The sequence below is a fragment of the Salvelinus namaycush genome, chromosome 2, assembly GCF_016432855.1.
Source record: "Salvelinus namaycush isolate Seneca chromosome 2, SaNama_1.0, whole genome shotgun sequence".
NCBI classification, from domain to species: domain Eukaryota; kingdom Metazoa; phylum Chordata; class Actinopteri; order Salmoniformes; family Salmonidae; genus Salvelinus; species Salvelinus namaycush.
Genome location: NC_052308.1, coordinates 48,963,052 through 48,980,639, shown reverse-complemented (window position 1 = coordinate 48,980,639; position 17,588 = coordinate 48,963,052). Strand labels below are relative to the sequence as shown.

At 41.5% G+C, this 17,588-nt stretch overlaps 1 protein-coding gene across 1 annotated transcript in view; it reads left to right on the top strand.

The window, feature by feature from the left end:
- Positions 1-17,588, top strand: part of LOC120026419 (copine-9-like) — a gene marked incomplete at its 3' end in the record, with an annotated part of 199,560 nt that overhangs the window by 93,518 nt on the left and 88,454 nt on the right. The window contains exons 5-7 of the mRNA XM_038971280.1: positions 3,295-3,334; positions 3,611-3,613; positions 9,971-10,047. Coding sequence (XP_038827208.1) covers positions 3,295-3,334; positions 3,611-3,613; positions 9,971-10,047 — 120 coding nt within the window. The remainder of the gene's footprint in view (positions 1-3,294; positions 3,335-3,610; positions 3,614-9,970; positions 10,048-17,588) is intronic.

Here is a 17,588-nt window from a genome sequence, read left to right as displayed (position 1 = left end):
AAGTTTTGGTTTTGTACACCAGCTTCAAACAGCTGAAAACAATATTTTTGGTTATAGAAATACTGTATATTTCACAGCGGTTTAGACTGTACAATGCTTGTTTTGTAAACTGACATTTGGCGAATATTCAAATTTGTTTGTGGTTTAACTAACAGTCTGGAATTTTACCTGCTGTTTACTTTAGAACTACACTATATGACCACATGCACATCTCATTCCAAAATCATGGGCATTAATATGGAGTTGGTCCTCTGTTTGCTGGTATAACAGGCTCCACTCTTCTGGGAAGGCTTTCCACTAGATGTTGGAACATTGCTGCGGGGACTTGCTTCCATTCAGCCACAAGAGCATTAGTGAGGTCGGCACTGATGTTGGGCGATTAGGCCTGGGTCGCAGTCGGCAATCCAAATCATCCCAAAGATGTTTGATGGGGTTGAGGTCAAGGCTCTGTGCATGCCAGTCAAGTTCTTCCACACCGATCTCGACAAAACATTTCTATATGGATCTTGCTTTGTGCACGGGGGCATTGTCATGCCGAAACAGGAAAGGACCTTCCTCAAACTGTTGCTATAAAGTTGGAAGCACAGAATTGTCTAGAATGTCATTGTATGCTGTAGTGTTAAGATTTCCCTTCACTGGAACTAAGGGGCCTAGCTCGAACCATGAAAAACATCCCCAGACCATTATTCCTCCTCCACCAAAATGTACAATTGGCTCTATGCATTGGGGCAGATAGCGTTCTCCTGGCATCCGCCAAACAGAAATGTGTCTGTCAGACTGCCAGATAGTGAAGCGTGATTCATCACTCCAGAGAACGCATTTCTACTGCTCCATAGTCCAATGGCGGTGAGCTTTACACCACTCCAGCCGACGCTTGGCATTGCGCATGGTGATCTTATGCTTGTGTGCAGCTGCTCAGCCATGGAAACCCATTTCATGAAGTTCCCGACAAATAGTTATTGTGCTGACGTTTCTTCCAGAGGAAATTTGGAACACGGTAGTGAGTGTTGCAACCAAGAACAGAAGATTTTTTACACGCTACGTGCTTTAGCACTCAGCGGTCCCGTTCTGTGAGCTTGTGTATAACAGCACTTACAGTTGACTGGGGCAGCTGTAGCAGGGCAGAAATTTGACAAACTGACTTGTTGGAAATGACAGTGCCACATTGAAAGTCACTGAGCTCTTCTGAGGCCATTCTACTGACAATGTTTTACCTATGGAGATTGCATGGCTGTGTGCTTGATTTTGTATATACTTTTGTATATATAGTGTAACTAGTTATTACTTCATCATTGATTTAAAATTTGTTTTGTGTGTCTCCCAAATTTACTGAAACAAGTATTTTTTTATTTAACTAGGCAAGTCAGTTAAGAACAAATTCTTATTTACAGTGACGGCCTACAGGGGAACAGTGGGTTAACTGCCTTGTTCAAGGGCAGAAGGTCAGATTTTTACCTTGTCAACGCGGGGATCCAGCAACCTTTCGGTTCCTGGCCCAACACTCTAACCACTAGGCTACCTGCCTCATTGTTTTTAGTCTCAAACCACCAATTGATAGCATCTTGTTTTCTAGTAAAAATAGTTTTAAAAAACCTACATCTACGGTGTCCATATTACGACAGTCTCACAAAGAGTTACGAGGAGTTGGTGTCAGCGTCACTGAGACTGACCACAACTCCTTATAAGACTAGCAGTAACTCTCGTTTGTCAATTACATAATTTTTAAAACATCATCACCATTGTTAGCTAATTTCAATGAAAATGAACTGCATATTTTAATAATAGCTTCATGTAATGAAAGTTTAGGTTTATTTGAGCTTCCATCAGAATCTTGGGCAAGGTGTCCTTAGTCCAAAAGAATCGTTGCTTGGTTGTAGATTGTCCTCTTCAACGTTCGATTTAGCAGTAAACATTAGCCATGTGGCAAAGACGTGTCCGACTCACTAAAACGCAGGACGATTAAATATCCGAAAATCGCAATATACCGATATAAACTGATATAACTCGGTTTAATATAACAACATTATGATGTCTTTAACACCTATAACGAATAAAAACAGAGCCGGATATATCTAAGGCCTATAACCGGAGCGTTCTAGAGCCACAGCCCGATGTCCTTCCTGCGTCAGAGCGAAGTGAACAAAGACCGGACCTCACGTTCCCAGGCCATTTATAACCTCTCAGTTCTGCCTAGCAACCCCATTTCAACTCTCACTATTCGCTGACACCCAGGGGAAGACGTATGCAGTGCATCTCAACCAATAGAAGACAGGCAGATTTATAAACAGATCTCAGAACAGCTTGCAGAATTCAGCATTTTCACATCCTCATAGGAAAATTGCTCTAAGTCCAGTTCTGTTTTACTCACAGATATAATTCAAACGGTTTTAGAAACTAGAGAGTGTTTTCTATAATAGTAATAATAATATGCATATTGTACGAGCAAGAATTGAGTACGAGGCAGTTTAATTTGGGAACGAAATTATTACAAAGTGGGAACAGCACCCCCTATTGAGTAGAGGTTAAGAACAAATTCTTATTTACAGTGACGTCCTACAGGGGAACAGTGGGTTAACTGCCTTGTTCAAGGGCAGAAGGTCAGATTTTTACCTTGTCAGCGCGGGGATCCAGCAACCTTTCGGTTCCTGGCCCAACACTCTAACCACTAGGCTACCTGCCTCATTGTTTTTAGTCTCAAACCACCAATTGATAGCATCTTGTTTTCTAGTAAAAATAGTTTTAAAAAACCTACATCTACGGTGTCCATATTACGACAGTCTCACAAAGAGTTACGAGGAGTTGGTGTCAGCGTCACTGAGACTGACCACAACTCCTTATAAGACTAGCAGTAACTCTCGTTTGTCAATTACATAATTTTTAAAACATCATCACCATTGTTAGCTAATTTCAATGAAAATGAACTGCATATTTTAATAATAGCTTCATGTAATGAAAGTTTAGGTTTATTTTACATTACCTCGTTTTGTGCCTGCCAGTTGACTGTAGGCTTCTCCGCTAGCAATGTGCTAGCTAGCTGGCAAAAAAGCCTTTTCGCTTCCCACATCTCCCCCATGTGAAATAATCTGATTTATATAATTAAATAATATGCCCTGGCAAATATTCTTTACTTGCCAATGTAATTGACAACATTATCCCAGTTTAATATGCTGCTTGAATGTATTCGTTCCCATAGCAGCTAAATATGGAATGTACATATGCAAGTGTTTTAAACTTGGATCTTTGGTGGATTCAAACCATCATTAGGTGCTGATTTATTGTTCTTATTTCTTACAGGTACAATGTGGACACCAGAAGTTCAAACATTTCAAAACATGTAAGCACACTGGTGACTTCATACAATTAATATAAGCATACTTAGCTATGTGGCATGCAAATATGTATCTATTTACTTCATGAACTCTCAAGGGAGAATTAAAGCAGTTACATTTGGTTAGTCTTTGATTTGATTACTTATTGGTACGTTTTTTCAAGGGGAGAATGTTGGAATAATGAACAAAAAAATTAAGAAATGTTTGTTTTTTGTCTCTGCAGATTTCCAACTAACAGATCTGTTTTTCTCTCTCAATTGCAAACCTTTGTGGATGAGCAGAAGGTTAGTCAACAAAATAACTGGGTAGCACTTTAATTTATAGTTTTGAAATAACAGGGTAACGTCCGGAAAGGAATAGGAAACAACAGGAAAATAAGACAGCAACGACCAGGTAAGAACGCAGTAATAATCCTTTAATATTTAGTATGTAGATGCTAAATACTGATATAAAGTTATATGAATTTTCCTGCTTGTTATTGTCACGGCCGTCGTCGGAAGGAGACCAAGGTGCAGCGTGGTGAGCGTACATTTTCTTTTATGTCGCCAACAAAACAAGAAACGAAGAAACAACCGTGAAGCTTAACAGGGCTATAGTGTCACTAACAAAGATAACTACCCACAAACACCAAAGGAAAAAAGGCTGCCTAAGTATGATTCCCAATCAGAGACAACGATAGACCCTGATTGAGAACCATACCCGGCCAAAACATAGAAATACAGAACATAGAATGCCCACCCAAATCACACCCTGACCAAACCAAATAGAGACATAAAAAAGGCTCTCTAAGGTCAGGGCGTGACAGTACCCCCCCCCCCCCCCCCAAAGGTGCGGACTCCGGCCACAAAATCTGAACCTATAGGGGAAGGTCCGGGTGGGCATCTATCTGCGGTGGCGGCTCTGGTGCGGGCGTAGACCCCGCTCCATCTCTGGCTCACCCCACTTTGGTGGCGCCTCTGGTGCGGGGACCCTTGTCGCCGACCCCGGACTGGGGACCTTCTCCACAGGCCCCAGACTGGGGACCCTCGTTGCAGGCCCCGTACTGGGAACCTTCGTTGTAGGCCCCGGACTGGGAACCTTCGCTGCAGGCCCTGGACTGGGGACCCTCGCTGCAGTCCCCGGACTGGAGACCCTCGCTGGAGGCTCCGGACTGGGGATCGTCGCTGGAGGCTCCGGACTGGAGACCGTCGCTGCAGGCTCCGGACTGGGGGCCGTCGCTGGAGGCTCTGGACTGGAGGCCGTCGCTGGAGGCTCCGGACTGGAGACCGTCGTTGGAGGCTCCGGACTGGAGACCGTCGTTGGAGGCTCCGGACTGGAGACCGTCGCTGCAGGCTTCGTGCCATGAATCATCACTGGAGGCTTCGTGCCATGGATCACCACTGGAGGCTTCGTGCCATGGATCATCACTGGAGGCTTCGTGCCATGGATCATCACTGGAGGCTTCGTGCCATGGATCATCACTGGAGGCTTCGGGCCATGGATCATCACTGGAGGCTTCGGGCCATGGATCATCACTGGAGTGAGGAGACGTCTGGCCAGCCTGGTGCGTGGAGCTGCCACAGGGCTTACCAGGCTGGGGAGACATACAGGAGGCCTGGTTCTGGGAGCAGGCACAGGACTCACCAGGCTGGGGAGACATACAGGAGGCCTGGTTCTGGGAGTAGGCACCGGATACACTGGGCCGTGGAGGCGCACTGGAGGTCTCGAGCGTAGAGCCTGCACAACCCATTCTGGCTGGATGATTACCTTCGCCCGGCAAAGGCGGGGCGCTGGCACAGGACGCACTGGGCTGTGCAGACGCACCGGAGACACAGTGCGCAGTGCCGGCGCAGGATATCCTGGGCCGTAGAGACGCACTGGTGGCCAGATGCGCTGAGCCGGCACCCTCCGTCCTGGCTGGATGCCCACTCTAGCCCAGCCGATGCGGGGAGCTGGAATGTAGCGCACCGGGCTGTGAACGCGCACTGGAGACACCGTGCGCTCCACTGCATAACACGGTGCCTGACCAGTACCACACTCCCTACGGTAAGCACGAGGAGTTGGCTCAGGTCTCCAACCTGACTCAGCCAATCTCCTCGTGTGCCCCCCAAGTTGTCGTTCCTCCCTCGCTACTTCCGCCTGTTTCCATGGCCGGGTCTTGTCCCCTGCCATAACCTGCTCCCATGTCCAAGATGTCCTCCACTCTCTCTGCTCCCAGGCCCAGGATCCCTGCTCCTCCTGGCCACGCTGCTTGGTCCTTTTGTGGTGAGTAGTTCTGTCACGGCCGTTGTCAGAAGAAGACCAAGGTGCTGTGTGGTGAGCGTACGTTTTCTTTTATTATTGTAAATGTCGCCAACAAAACAAGACACGAAGAAACAACCGTGAAGCTTAACAGGGCTATAGTGCCACTAACAAAGATAACTAAACACAAACACCAAAGGAAAAAAGGCTGCCTAAGTATGATTCTCAATCAGAGACAACGAATGACAGCTGTCCCTGATTGAGAACCATACCCGGCCAAAACATAGAAATACAGAACATAGAAATAAAGAACATAGAATGTCCACCCAAATCACACCCTGACCAAACCAAATAGAGACATAAAAAAGGCTCTCTAAGGTCAGGGCGTGACAGTTATGTAGAAAAAACATTTTGTTACTGAAGAGCTATCCATAATAGAGGCTAATAAGCAAAGTTAAGTATTTAAGTAAGTATTTAAGTAAATATTTAAGGCCATTTCCCTCTTCTTAACAGCACCATTTATACTTATTAGGAATGAAACATTTGAGGAACTACAGTACATCATACTTATACTGTGTGGGCCAACTTCAAAATGTACCTTTTGGGTCTTTGCTTGTACTGTACCTGGGTAGTTACTTTGTCGTTGCTGTGTTGTTTTGCTGTTTATTCCTATTACTTTCCGGTCTTTATCTAGTTATTTCAGCACTCTACTTAAGTCATTGTTATGTAAATTACTATTACTTTCTTTATAGTTTTACCATAGTTTCAGTGTACTTATGAGGCCTTAAAACTGTATTCTAAAGCAATTATCTTTTCCCCGGTATATTACTATTACTTTCTTAATAGTTTCACCATATACAGTGTCTTCAGGAAGTATTCACACTACTTGACTTGTTCCACATTTTGTTGTGTTACAGCCTGGATTTAAAATTGATTAAATTGAGATATTTTGTCATAATTCAAATTAAAAAATTCAATTTTTTTTTACAGATGAATAGAAAATGTAAAGCTGAAATGTCTTGAGCCAATAAGTATTCAACCCCTTTGTTATGGCAAGCCTAAATAAGTTCACGAATAAAAATTTGCTTAACAAGTCATAAGTTGCATGGACTCAATTTCAAACACAGATTCAACCACAAAGACCAGGGAGGTTTTCCAATGCCTCGCAAAGAAGGGCACCTATTTGTAGATGGGTAAAAATAAAAAGATTGCATTGAATATCCGTTTGAGCATGGTGAAGTTATTGATTACATTTTAGATGGTATATCAATACACCCAGTCACTACAAAGATACAGGCGTCCTTCCTAACTCAGTTGCTGGAGAGTAAGGAAACCGCTCATGGATTTCACCATGAGACCAATGCATTCTGTTTGAAATAAGGCACCAAAGGAAAACTGCCAAAAAATTGGCAAAGAAAGGTACTTTATGTCCTGAATACAAAGCGTTATGTTTGGTGCAAATCCAACACAACACATCACTCTTCATATTTTCAAGCTTGGTGGTGGCTGCATCATGTTATGGGTGTTCTCGTCATCGGCAAGGACTAGGGAGTTTTTATTATAAAAAGAAACGGAATAGAGCTAAGCACTGGCAAAATCCTAAAGGAAAACCTAGTTTGGGAGACAAATTCACCTTTCAGCTGGACATTAACCTAAAACACAAGGCCAAATATACACTGGAGTTGCTTACCAACACGAAATTGAATGTTCCTGAGTTGCCTAGTTACAGTTTGCAGCATAGAGAGGTTCGCCATTTCATGTAATTGCTTTGCACTGCATTTATTCACTGCAGTTATTTAATCTCATCCAGTAATAAAAGACCAGAACCGGCAGCAGTGTGTCCTGTGTCAAATTAATCTACATGCACTACAGAACACAGAACCAAAGCCAGAGAGCAGTAGCCAGCGCATTCACACAGACCGGCTACACTAACAATAAATTAAGTTCCATTAATGAACATAGTAGCTTAATTACTTGTGATTGTGTTCATCTGTCTAGGGAGAAATTGCATCAAATTAAGTGTGATATACATCTGTGGTCTGATGAGACAAGAATTTTACTTTTTCACCTGAATGCAAAGCGATATGTCTGGAGAATACCAGGTCATCGCCCATATAACACCGTCCCTCCCGTGAAGCATGGTGGTGGCAGCATCATGCTATGGGGATGCTTTTCAGGGGCAGGGACTGAGAGACTGGTAAGGATAGAGGGAACAATGAATGGAGCCAAATACAGGCAAATCCTTGATTAAAATCTGCTTCAGAGTGGAAACGACCTTAGGAAAATGACCCCAAACATACAGCCAAAGCAACGCTGGAATTGCTTCAGAACAAAAATGTGAACTTCCTTGACTAGCCCAGCCAAAGCACAGACTTGAATCCCATTGAAAATCTGTAGAAAGACTTGAAGATTGCTGTTCACCGCTGCTCCCCATCTCATTTAACAGACCTTGAGAAAATCTGCACGGAAGAATCCAGATTTGCAAAGCTGATACAGACATACCTAAGACAACTCAAAGCTGTAAACGCCACCAAAGGTGCTTCTACAAATGATTGACTCAGGGCTGTGAATACTTATGTAAATGAGATATTTCTGTATTTCATTTTCAATACATTTCAAAAACATGTCTTCACGTTGTCATTATGGGGTATTGTGTGCAGAAGGGTGAGATTTTGTATTTAATCCATTTTAAATCAGGCTGTAACACAACAAAATGTCGAATAAGTCAAGGGTATGAATATTTTCTGAAGGCACTGTAAGTATGATGTAGTTTCTCATATGTTTCTGTTAAATAAACAATATTTCTTTGAAAGTTCCAAGTACATTCCTAATAAGTATAGACAGTGCTGCTGAGAAGATGGAAATGGCCTTAAATAATTACTACATAACTTTGCTTATTGGTCTCGATTATTGATTTATTTTCAGTAACAAATAATTGTTTCTACATAACAACCAGGAAAATTCATATAACTTTATATCAGTATTTAGAAGCTACATACTAACTATTAATGGGTTATTACCACGTTCTTACCTGGTCGGTTTCGTCTTATTTCCCTGTTGTTTCCTATTGCTTTCCGTACGTTACCCTGTTATTTCAGCACTGTAAACTAAAGTGCTACCCTGACGGTAATAGTATGGCGCTAATGTATGGAATGCATCCCAAATGGCACCATATTCCCTGCTTTTGACCAGGACCCATAGGGCTCTGGTCAAAAGTAGTGCAGTATGTGGAATTACATATATCGTTACTGGGGACCTTGATTGATTTCCACAGGATATATTGCATTGTATCAATCAAAAGTGTATGAACAGTGAACCGTGATCCGTGGACAGTAGTCACTTTCAACAGCTGCCTTGCCATAGGTGTCCTTCATTTTATAATGGTCAAGTTCAAGGATTCAGATGAATGACCTGTATAGTTGACATATTATCTTTTCAATATTTTACTGCAGCGGGCTAAAGCAGGGTTTACACACCAACCTGGTCTCATAGTTTCAAGTCGGGATTTGACGTAACGTGATGGAAAAGTGCTGTTTCCATTTAGTATCAAATACTCTCCCTGCTTGTGTGGCCGATGTGAAATGGCTAGCTAGTTAGCGGTGGTGCGCGCTAGTAGTGTTTCAATCGGTGACGTCACTCGCTCTGAGACCTAGAAGTAGTTGTTCCCCTTGCAGAGGGTAACGATGCTTCGTGAGTGACTGTGGTTGATATGTGCAGAGGGTCCCTGGTTCGAGCCCAGGTTGGGGCGAGGAGAGGGACGGAAGCTATACTGTTACATTTGGAAGAATTTTGAGAGCTACTCTGGCGCAGTGGTCTAAACAGCATGCTCTGGCTGTCAGTGTTGTGAGGTCAATCCCAATGCTGTCCCGTATTTCTTTTTTGGGGGGGGTGAGCGCCGGGGTTGGCTTATATCGATGTCCTCATCAATCGACATGTGTTTCTGGTGACCAGGCTGCACATAGTGTTTCTTGGTAGTCTTAAACAAGGCATCCTTAGTTATGCATAAAAATAAACATACAGTATTTTTTAAGTTCTAGATTGCAGGAACAAGCTGTTTCAGGTGTTTGAAAAATGCTAAATTCTCCAACTTCAGGACGGTGGGCCAGCCCCCCTCCGGACCAACCCCTCCCCAACCATCCTCACATACTATCTGCCCCCTCAGATTTATATGATGCATGACACCCATGATTCGAACCCTCTGTCCCGTCCATACAGTGTATCTGTAAAACGTAACAATAAGATCAGAGCCTGTCTGGCATGTGAGACTATGGGATTATAGGAGCTAGGTGTTGTGCTAAAACTGATGCCCTTCCAGGCAAAGCATAATAGGAACTAGGTGTTGTGCTAAAACTGATGCCCCTCCAGGCAAAGCATAATAGGAGCTAGGTGTTGTGCTAAATCTGGTACCCCTCCTTCTACAGGACTTCCTGGGCCAGATGTTCTGCACTCTGGGGGAGATCATCGGTTCCACAGGCAGTCGGCTGGAGAGAACCCTCTCGTAAGTCTACCGATATGTCTATCAAATATCTACTGTGTATCTGCGGTGTAATAGCATGCATCAAAACACGATCTGCTACTGTACGCCTCTGCATTTGACAGGCTTCCAGAATCTCACAATGTTCGCATTGCCTCGTAGATTGCGAAAAACAAGAACACAATCGTTGGTGTGCCTAAGCCCGGAGTCTTCCACTGTACAGCAGGCATGTAACTGGAGATGAATCTATCGTCAAAACTCCAGCTGAGAAGGATTGTATTTTACGAGAGCTTCAGGCAATAACACATGCTATGGCAGTAACTAGACCAGTCTGAAAGGTCAGGTGGGTTAGGGTTTGCTTAATCAAGCACAGCTACACTCTTACAAAAAAAGGTGCTATCTAGAACCTAAAATGGTTATTTGGCTGTCCCCTTACACGGAACCCAAACCGGCTGGGCGCGTGCGCCATCGTGCATAAATACATTTTGTCCCCCCACACCAAACGCGATCACAACACGCAGGTTAAAATATCAAAACAAACTCTGAACCAATTATATTAATTTGGGGACAGGTCGAAAAGAATTAAACATTTATGGCAATTTAGCTAGCTAGCTTGCACTTGCTAGCTAATTTGTCTTATTTAGCTAGCTTGCTGTTGCTAGCTAATTTGTCCTGGGATATAAACATTGAGTTGTTATTTTACCTGAAATGCACAAGGTCCTCTACTCCACCAATTAATCCACACATAAAACGGTCAACCGAATCATTTCTAGTCATCTCTCCTCCTTCCATTTTTTTTCTTGTCTTGACTTTATATTACGATTGGCAACTTTCATAAATTAGGTGCATTACCGCCACTGACCTCATTCGTCTTCAGTCACCCACGTCGGTATAACCAATGAGGAGATGGCACGTGGGTACCTGCTTCTATAAACCAATGAGGAGATGGGAGAGGCAGAACTTGCAGCGCGATCTGCTTCAGAAATAGAACTGACTTCTATTTTAGCCCTTGGCAACGCAGACACTCGTTGGCGCGCGCGAGCAGTGTGGGTGCAATAATTGAATAATATAGCTTTCTAAATTTATTTTGCAACACTCGCGCACGCAACGCGAGCGGTGTAGTCAGCCTGTTAGGAGAACCCTTTGAAGAAACTTTCCCCAGAGGGTTCTACATGGATCCCAAAGGGGTTCTATGTGGAACCAAAAAGGTTCTCATATGGGGTCAACTGAAGAACATTTTTGGAACCCTTATATCTAAGTGTAAGGTATTTCAAATTATTTAAATTAGATTTGAACCCATGTCAGTCGCACAACACTGGCCCAGTGAATCACCTAATACGTGTTCTTCTGTAGCTCAGTTGGTAGAGCATTGCTCGATTCCCCGGACCACCCATACGTAAAAATCTATGCATGCATGACTAAGTCGCTTTGGATGAAAGCTTCTGCTGAATGGCATATATTATATTTAATAGACACAGGATGGAATTGGGCCCTTTTCAATTGAAGTCAATAGCCAAGATTTTGAGAACTCCAAAATTTAATATGCAAGGAAACAATTACAACATTTTATATATCCGGGAAAACACACTGACCAGCTTTGATTGAATGCGTCTCTGTCTCTCTGCCTCTCTCTCTCTCGCTCTCTTCCTCTTTCTCTCTCTCTCGCTCTCTGCGTTTGGTGTAAGTAGCAGACAACAGCACAATGCCATAAAGCACAAACTCTGAGGCCCTATTCCCACTACAAGATATGAAGGAGAGTCTGAGAAGCGGGGTGGCGAAAGAGAATGCTACTTTTCAATTAACATTACATCCTTGCCTTACCTTTCATTGTGGCTGGCAACACAACATTCTTGGTCTGCAGCTCAAATTTATCGTAAATATCACAGTAGCCAGTACTAGCCAGTAAGCACAAACTTTTCAACAATGACAGAAACTTTTCTTCTAAAATATATTACACTCTTGAATAATGTAACAATGCACAAGCATGTATGTGCAGACAATTAAAGGGTTTATTTTCTCGTCTGTAGGCTACACTTATTACATTTGAGCTTTAAGACAAAAGCACAGAGTTGCTACGATGGTTCTTCCTTTAAAAGTTATGAGCTTATGCCGGCTCCATTAGTGGTAGATGATGGCATTCTGTCATTGCACCACACTATCACAAGGGGGCGTTAGCATGCTGATCTATCGGTAGTCTAAACTGTGGCACAAATTGACTATCATTTTGTAAATTAATGGAGGCGTTTTGTTTTTAGAGTCTCACTTCTCTGGCACTAGCGTCCTGCATCAGGCAACAACAACAAAAAACTGTTGATGGTCCTGGAGTTAAGAGATAACTTGGGTAAATACAATGGGGGAATTACACTTGACATGTGGACTGATGATTTTTGAAAAATAGGCACGGTGAGCTTTTGGTTTCTCTCCCTCTAAAAACAGAGATAAATAATTCAAAATAACAAACTGGCTTTATTTACAAATTAGTAAGAATGTCTCACCCCATGTTCAAGAATGGCCTTTTTCACTTTATCTAGATTACAACCGCTCACTTTTGGTTATTTGAAAATGAAATCATCTCCAAAATATTGTTATTTAAAAAAAAAAACAAGCCATAGAAAGTTGGTTGCAATTTCAGTTTAACTTCTAGTTCCTCCCAAACCCGGATCCGGGAGCACCCCCGTCAGTAAAAAAGCTGACTAGCATAGCGTCACAAGTAAATACTAGCATCTAAATATCATTAAATCACAAGTCCAAGACACCAGATGAAAGATACACATCTTGTGAATCCAGCCATCATTTCTGATTTTTAAAATGTTTTACAGGGAAGACACAATATGTAAATCTATTAGCTAACCACGTTAGCAAAAGACACCACTTTTTTTACTCCACCAGTTTTTTACTCCATCAGTAGCTATCACAAATTCGACCAAATAAAGATATAAATAGCCACTAACCAAGAAACAACTTCATCAGATGACAGTCTGATAACATATTTATTGTATAGCATATGTTTTGTTAGAAAAATGTGCATATTTCAGGTATAAATCATAGTTTACCATTGCAGCCACCATCACAACTCTCACCAAAGCGACTAGAATAACTACAGAGAGCAACGTGTATTACCTAATTACTCATCATAAAACATTTCTTAAAAATACACAGCGTACATCAAATGAAAGACACAGATCTTGTGAATCCAGCCAATATTTCAGATTTTCTAAGTGTTTTACAGCGAAAACACAATATAGCGTTATATTAGCTGACCACAATAGCAAACATCACAACAGCATTGATTCAAGCCAAACATAGCGATAACGTATAAACCACCAAAATATATTATTTTTTCACTAACCTTCTCAGAATTCTTCAGATGACAGTCCTATAACATCATATTACACAATGCATATAGAGTTTGTTCGAAAATGTGCATATTTAGCGGCACAAATCGTGGTTATACAATGAGAAAAGTTGCCAAGCTGCCCAGAAAATGTCGGGCGCCATCTTGGAGAGGCACCTATTCTAATCAATAAATAATCATAAACTTGACTAAAAAATACAGGTTGGACAGCAAATGAAAGACAAATTAGTTCTTAATGCAATCGCTGTGTTACATTTTTAAAATTAACGTTACTGCGCAATACAGCGTGCGCTAAAGCGAGGCTACACTGAAATTAATGGCGGCTTATGCATTTAACATTTTTCAACAGAACAACGAATTATCAGCATAAATAGTTCTTACTTTTTGATGAACTCCCATCAGAATCTTGGGGAAAGGTGTCCTTTGTCCAGAACAATCATCTTTTGGTTGAAAGATGTCCTCTTCTCCTGTCGAAATAGCCGCTAACGTTAGCCATGTGCCGGAAAGGTGTCCAACTCTTGAAAGCGCGTCACAAAGAAATCCCAGAAAATCGCAATAAACTGATATAAACTGCTATAAATCGGTTTAAATTAACTACCTTATGATGTCTTTAACAACTATAACGAATAAAAACATGACCGGAGATATAGAACTGGCAAAACGAAAGCTTTGCAGCAGGCCACTGTGATGTCCCTACTGCGCCAGGCGCACCGTTGAAAAGGACGGTACTTCCGTTCCACGGTCTTATATAGGGCCCCAGATTGCGCAATCCACTCCATTCAAATTCTCACCACTTACTGACATCTAGAGGAAGGCGTATGCAGTGCTTGTAGCCCCACAGCTTACATGGGGACTTATAAACTGACCTCAGAACAGGGACCTCGATTTCTGAAATCTCACTCCCTGACAGGAAATGTGCTGCAGAATGAGTTCTGTTTCACTCAGAGAAATAATTCAAACGGTTTTAGAAACTAGAGAGTGTTTTCTATCCAATAGTAATAATAATATGCATATTGTACGAGCAAGAATTGAGTACGAGGCAATTTAATTTGAGAACGATATTTTACAAAGTTGAAACAGCACCCCCTATATTGACAAGAGGTTCCACCAGAAAAGACAGAACAAACAATACAACAAATATTGTGGTTAAACTCAAATATACTAATTGATTAAAAAAACTTTATCAGTTGGAAGCTGTTATCAAGTGGAAGGGGGAAAAAGTAAGGAACTTGTCTGTCAGCCCTTCATTAAAGACCAAAATTGGTTAAAGCAAATTATGATAAATAAAAATATATATCAGTTTCATTTAAGGACCAAAAAATTGACAGCTCTGCCATATAGATTGCAAAATAGTTGGGAAGAGATTTTCAATGTACCGATTCCATGGCACATGGTTTATGAATTGACATGCAATTTTCTGTTCCTCCTGAAAGCCCTAATTTGCTCACTTAAATGAATAGAGATCCTGGTCATGGTGCTACAGTATGTTGTTACAGCATAATCAAAGTGAGGACAATAGGTGATCTGCTGTATACTTATGGCCTATAGTAACCTGAAAGTCACACCTTTCCAGTACTCCTCACCCCGCCTAAAACTCCACTCTTAATACAGTTACCATTAAAAAACGAGCTGTTTATCTAAAAAAAAAAAATGACATTGCGACCAAAGATAACAGACAAAATGGACATAGAAAGAAGCTGGCTTGATGAAAACTATGGTGCTACCCGTTCCAGGGTTAGGACTGTAACCACCAGAGGACTTGAAAATGAGATTGTGAACTCTGCAAACAATGTTTCCACTCTGAGAATGAGAATGGTAAATGACTGTAATTAATACACCCATTCAATACATTGGAATACAACAGAAGCCATCCACCCATGATGGGCTATTAGCAGGACAATAGCCTCCTGCCAAGAAGGAGGGTAGGCAAGGAGGGTAATTATTAACCCTGCATTATAATTATATAAAAGCCCCTTAGATATTAGATAACAACATGTTTCCAAACACTTGTTTTTCACAAGGGCTATTAGCAGGACAATAGACACCATGTGGTCCCAAAAACACCTCTCTGACATAGGGTCCAGCATATCTCTTGATGAAGTCATTCAATGTCTCGCCAGCTTTGATCCATGCCTGGGCCTGCAGCACGCAAAGTTCTTTGTTTGTCAGATGAATCATTGGGTCGAAACTACAGAACAGTACAAAACAAGAGGACACACATGGTTAATGTTCTGTAGAAAAATAATATATATATATATATAAAATGTCTTACAGAGCCTTACCATAAGTCCACTTAAGTTTATTCAACTGTCTTCTGACTGTGATTAGAGCGGTGTTGATGTTGTGCCGTGATGCCAGCAGATTGCCTTTGCCAATCGCTCATCAACTTCAACCATCAGTGAGTCGATGGCTTGAATAGTCTCGCTGGAAATGGAATACAATGTAAAAATGTGCAGCATACAGTAAAGACCAGCAGTCGATTTATTTAAGCATTATTTTTTAACATTATTAGGTCTACATTACAGTATTTTAGCTTACTGTACCTGTTCATTTTCCTGGGCTTTTGCGTTCGGTGTAACACAGGCGAATAGCACTCTCCGTGACCATAATCCCTAAGTCTAACAGTATTTTACCGACATGTTTAATTATTCAACGCTCCTTTCTCTTCTCTGTGCTGGAGTTCTTTTAAGAATACAAAATAATTACTATGGGAATAAATATCACTGAATGACAGAAATATTGGAATAAAGTAGGCTAATAAAAGGCAACAAACTGTTGCTTACCGGAACACCCAAAGTCATTCAATTGTTATAATAGGATTAGAAGCAATAGCCTACCCGTGTGTGGTCAACTATTTCAGCACCGTTTCGTGCTTCTCTGAGACAAGCATGGGGACTGGTCTTGATAAATCAATTTTATTTTTATTTTCACTGAATCTCTGTTTGGATATTTGTTAGCCTACAATTAGGTTTTGGAAATGTTAGGATTATTTTGCTCTTCACTCGCAGTCACTTAGTAATCTACTCCCGACCGGTCACATTGTACAGCGCCATATTTTCCTTGTAATAGAAATACCATAATATTAATCAAATTAGTTAAGCAAAATTTCGTAAAAATCAATACCATATACTATGTTCTTACAAAAAAAGGTTTTAAATTCTCTAGTACAGCCAATATTAAAAACAGTCAAATGCTTCTCAAAGAGGCCCTTTGGTGATCAAACTAGCACTAACTAGCATTAATGGCAACAATGGCTGACACTTAAATAACGTGCCATAGAATTCTACGGCAGCCCGCAAGCTGTGCTGCAGTATGTTGCAACTTTTAATGGAAGATTCACTGAAATGTTATTTGCAAGAAACAATTACAACATTTTATATATCCCGGAAAACACACTGACTAGCTTTGATTGAATATTGAATGCATCTCTGTCTCTCTGCCTCTCTGCCTCTCTCTCTCTCTCTCTCTCTCTCGCTCTCTCTGTGGTTGGTGTGAGTAGCAGACAACAACACAATGCCACAAAGCACAAACTCTGAGGCCCTATTCCCACTAAGAGATATGAAGGAGAGTCTGAGAAGCGGGGTGGCGAAAGAATTCTACTTTTCAATTAACATTACGTCCTTGCCTTTCATTTCATTGTGGCTGGCAACGCAACATTCTTGGTCTGCAGATCAAATTGACCGTAAATATCACAGTAGCCACTACTAGCCAGTAAGCACAAACTATTCAACAATGACAAACTTTTCTTCTAAAATATATTACACTTGAATAATGCAACGATGCATAAGCATGTATGTGCAGACAATTAAAGGGTGTATTTTCTCAGCTGCAGGCTACACTCATTACATTTGAGCTTTAAGACAAGAGCACAGAGTTGCTATAGCAGCGTGTCTTCTTCAAGTAACGTCAGCCTATCAAAAATGTGCGATTAACCCTCTCATACAAAATATAAAAGTATAATAGGCCTAGCTTATAACATTACAACAAACCATGCTTAATTTGTATCAATATCATGCAAATCATTACATGTGGTAAAAGCAAATTGCGACTGAAAACGTGGGTATAAGTGAGGAGTGAGGAGAGGAGCTGTTTTATATGGAAGCTCATTACCCGCCATCAAAATATCAACATGCACAATTAGTCTGTGCTTCAGTCTGATTAACTGTAGCCTACTGATAACAACCATAGCTGCAGGTAGCCTAGGGAAGCC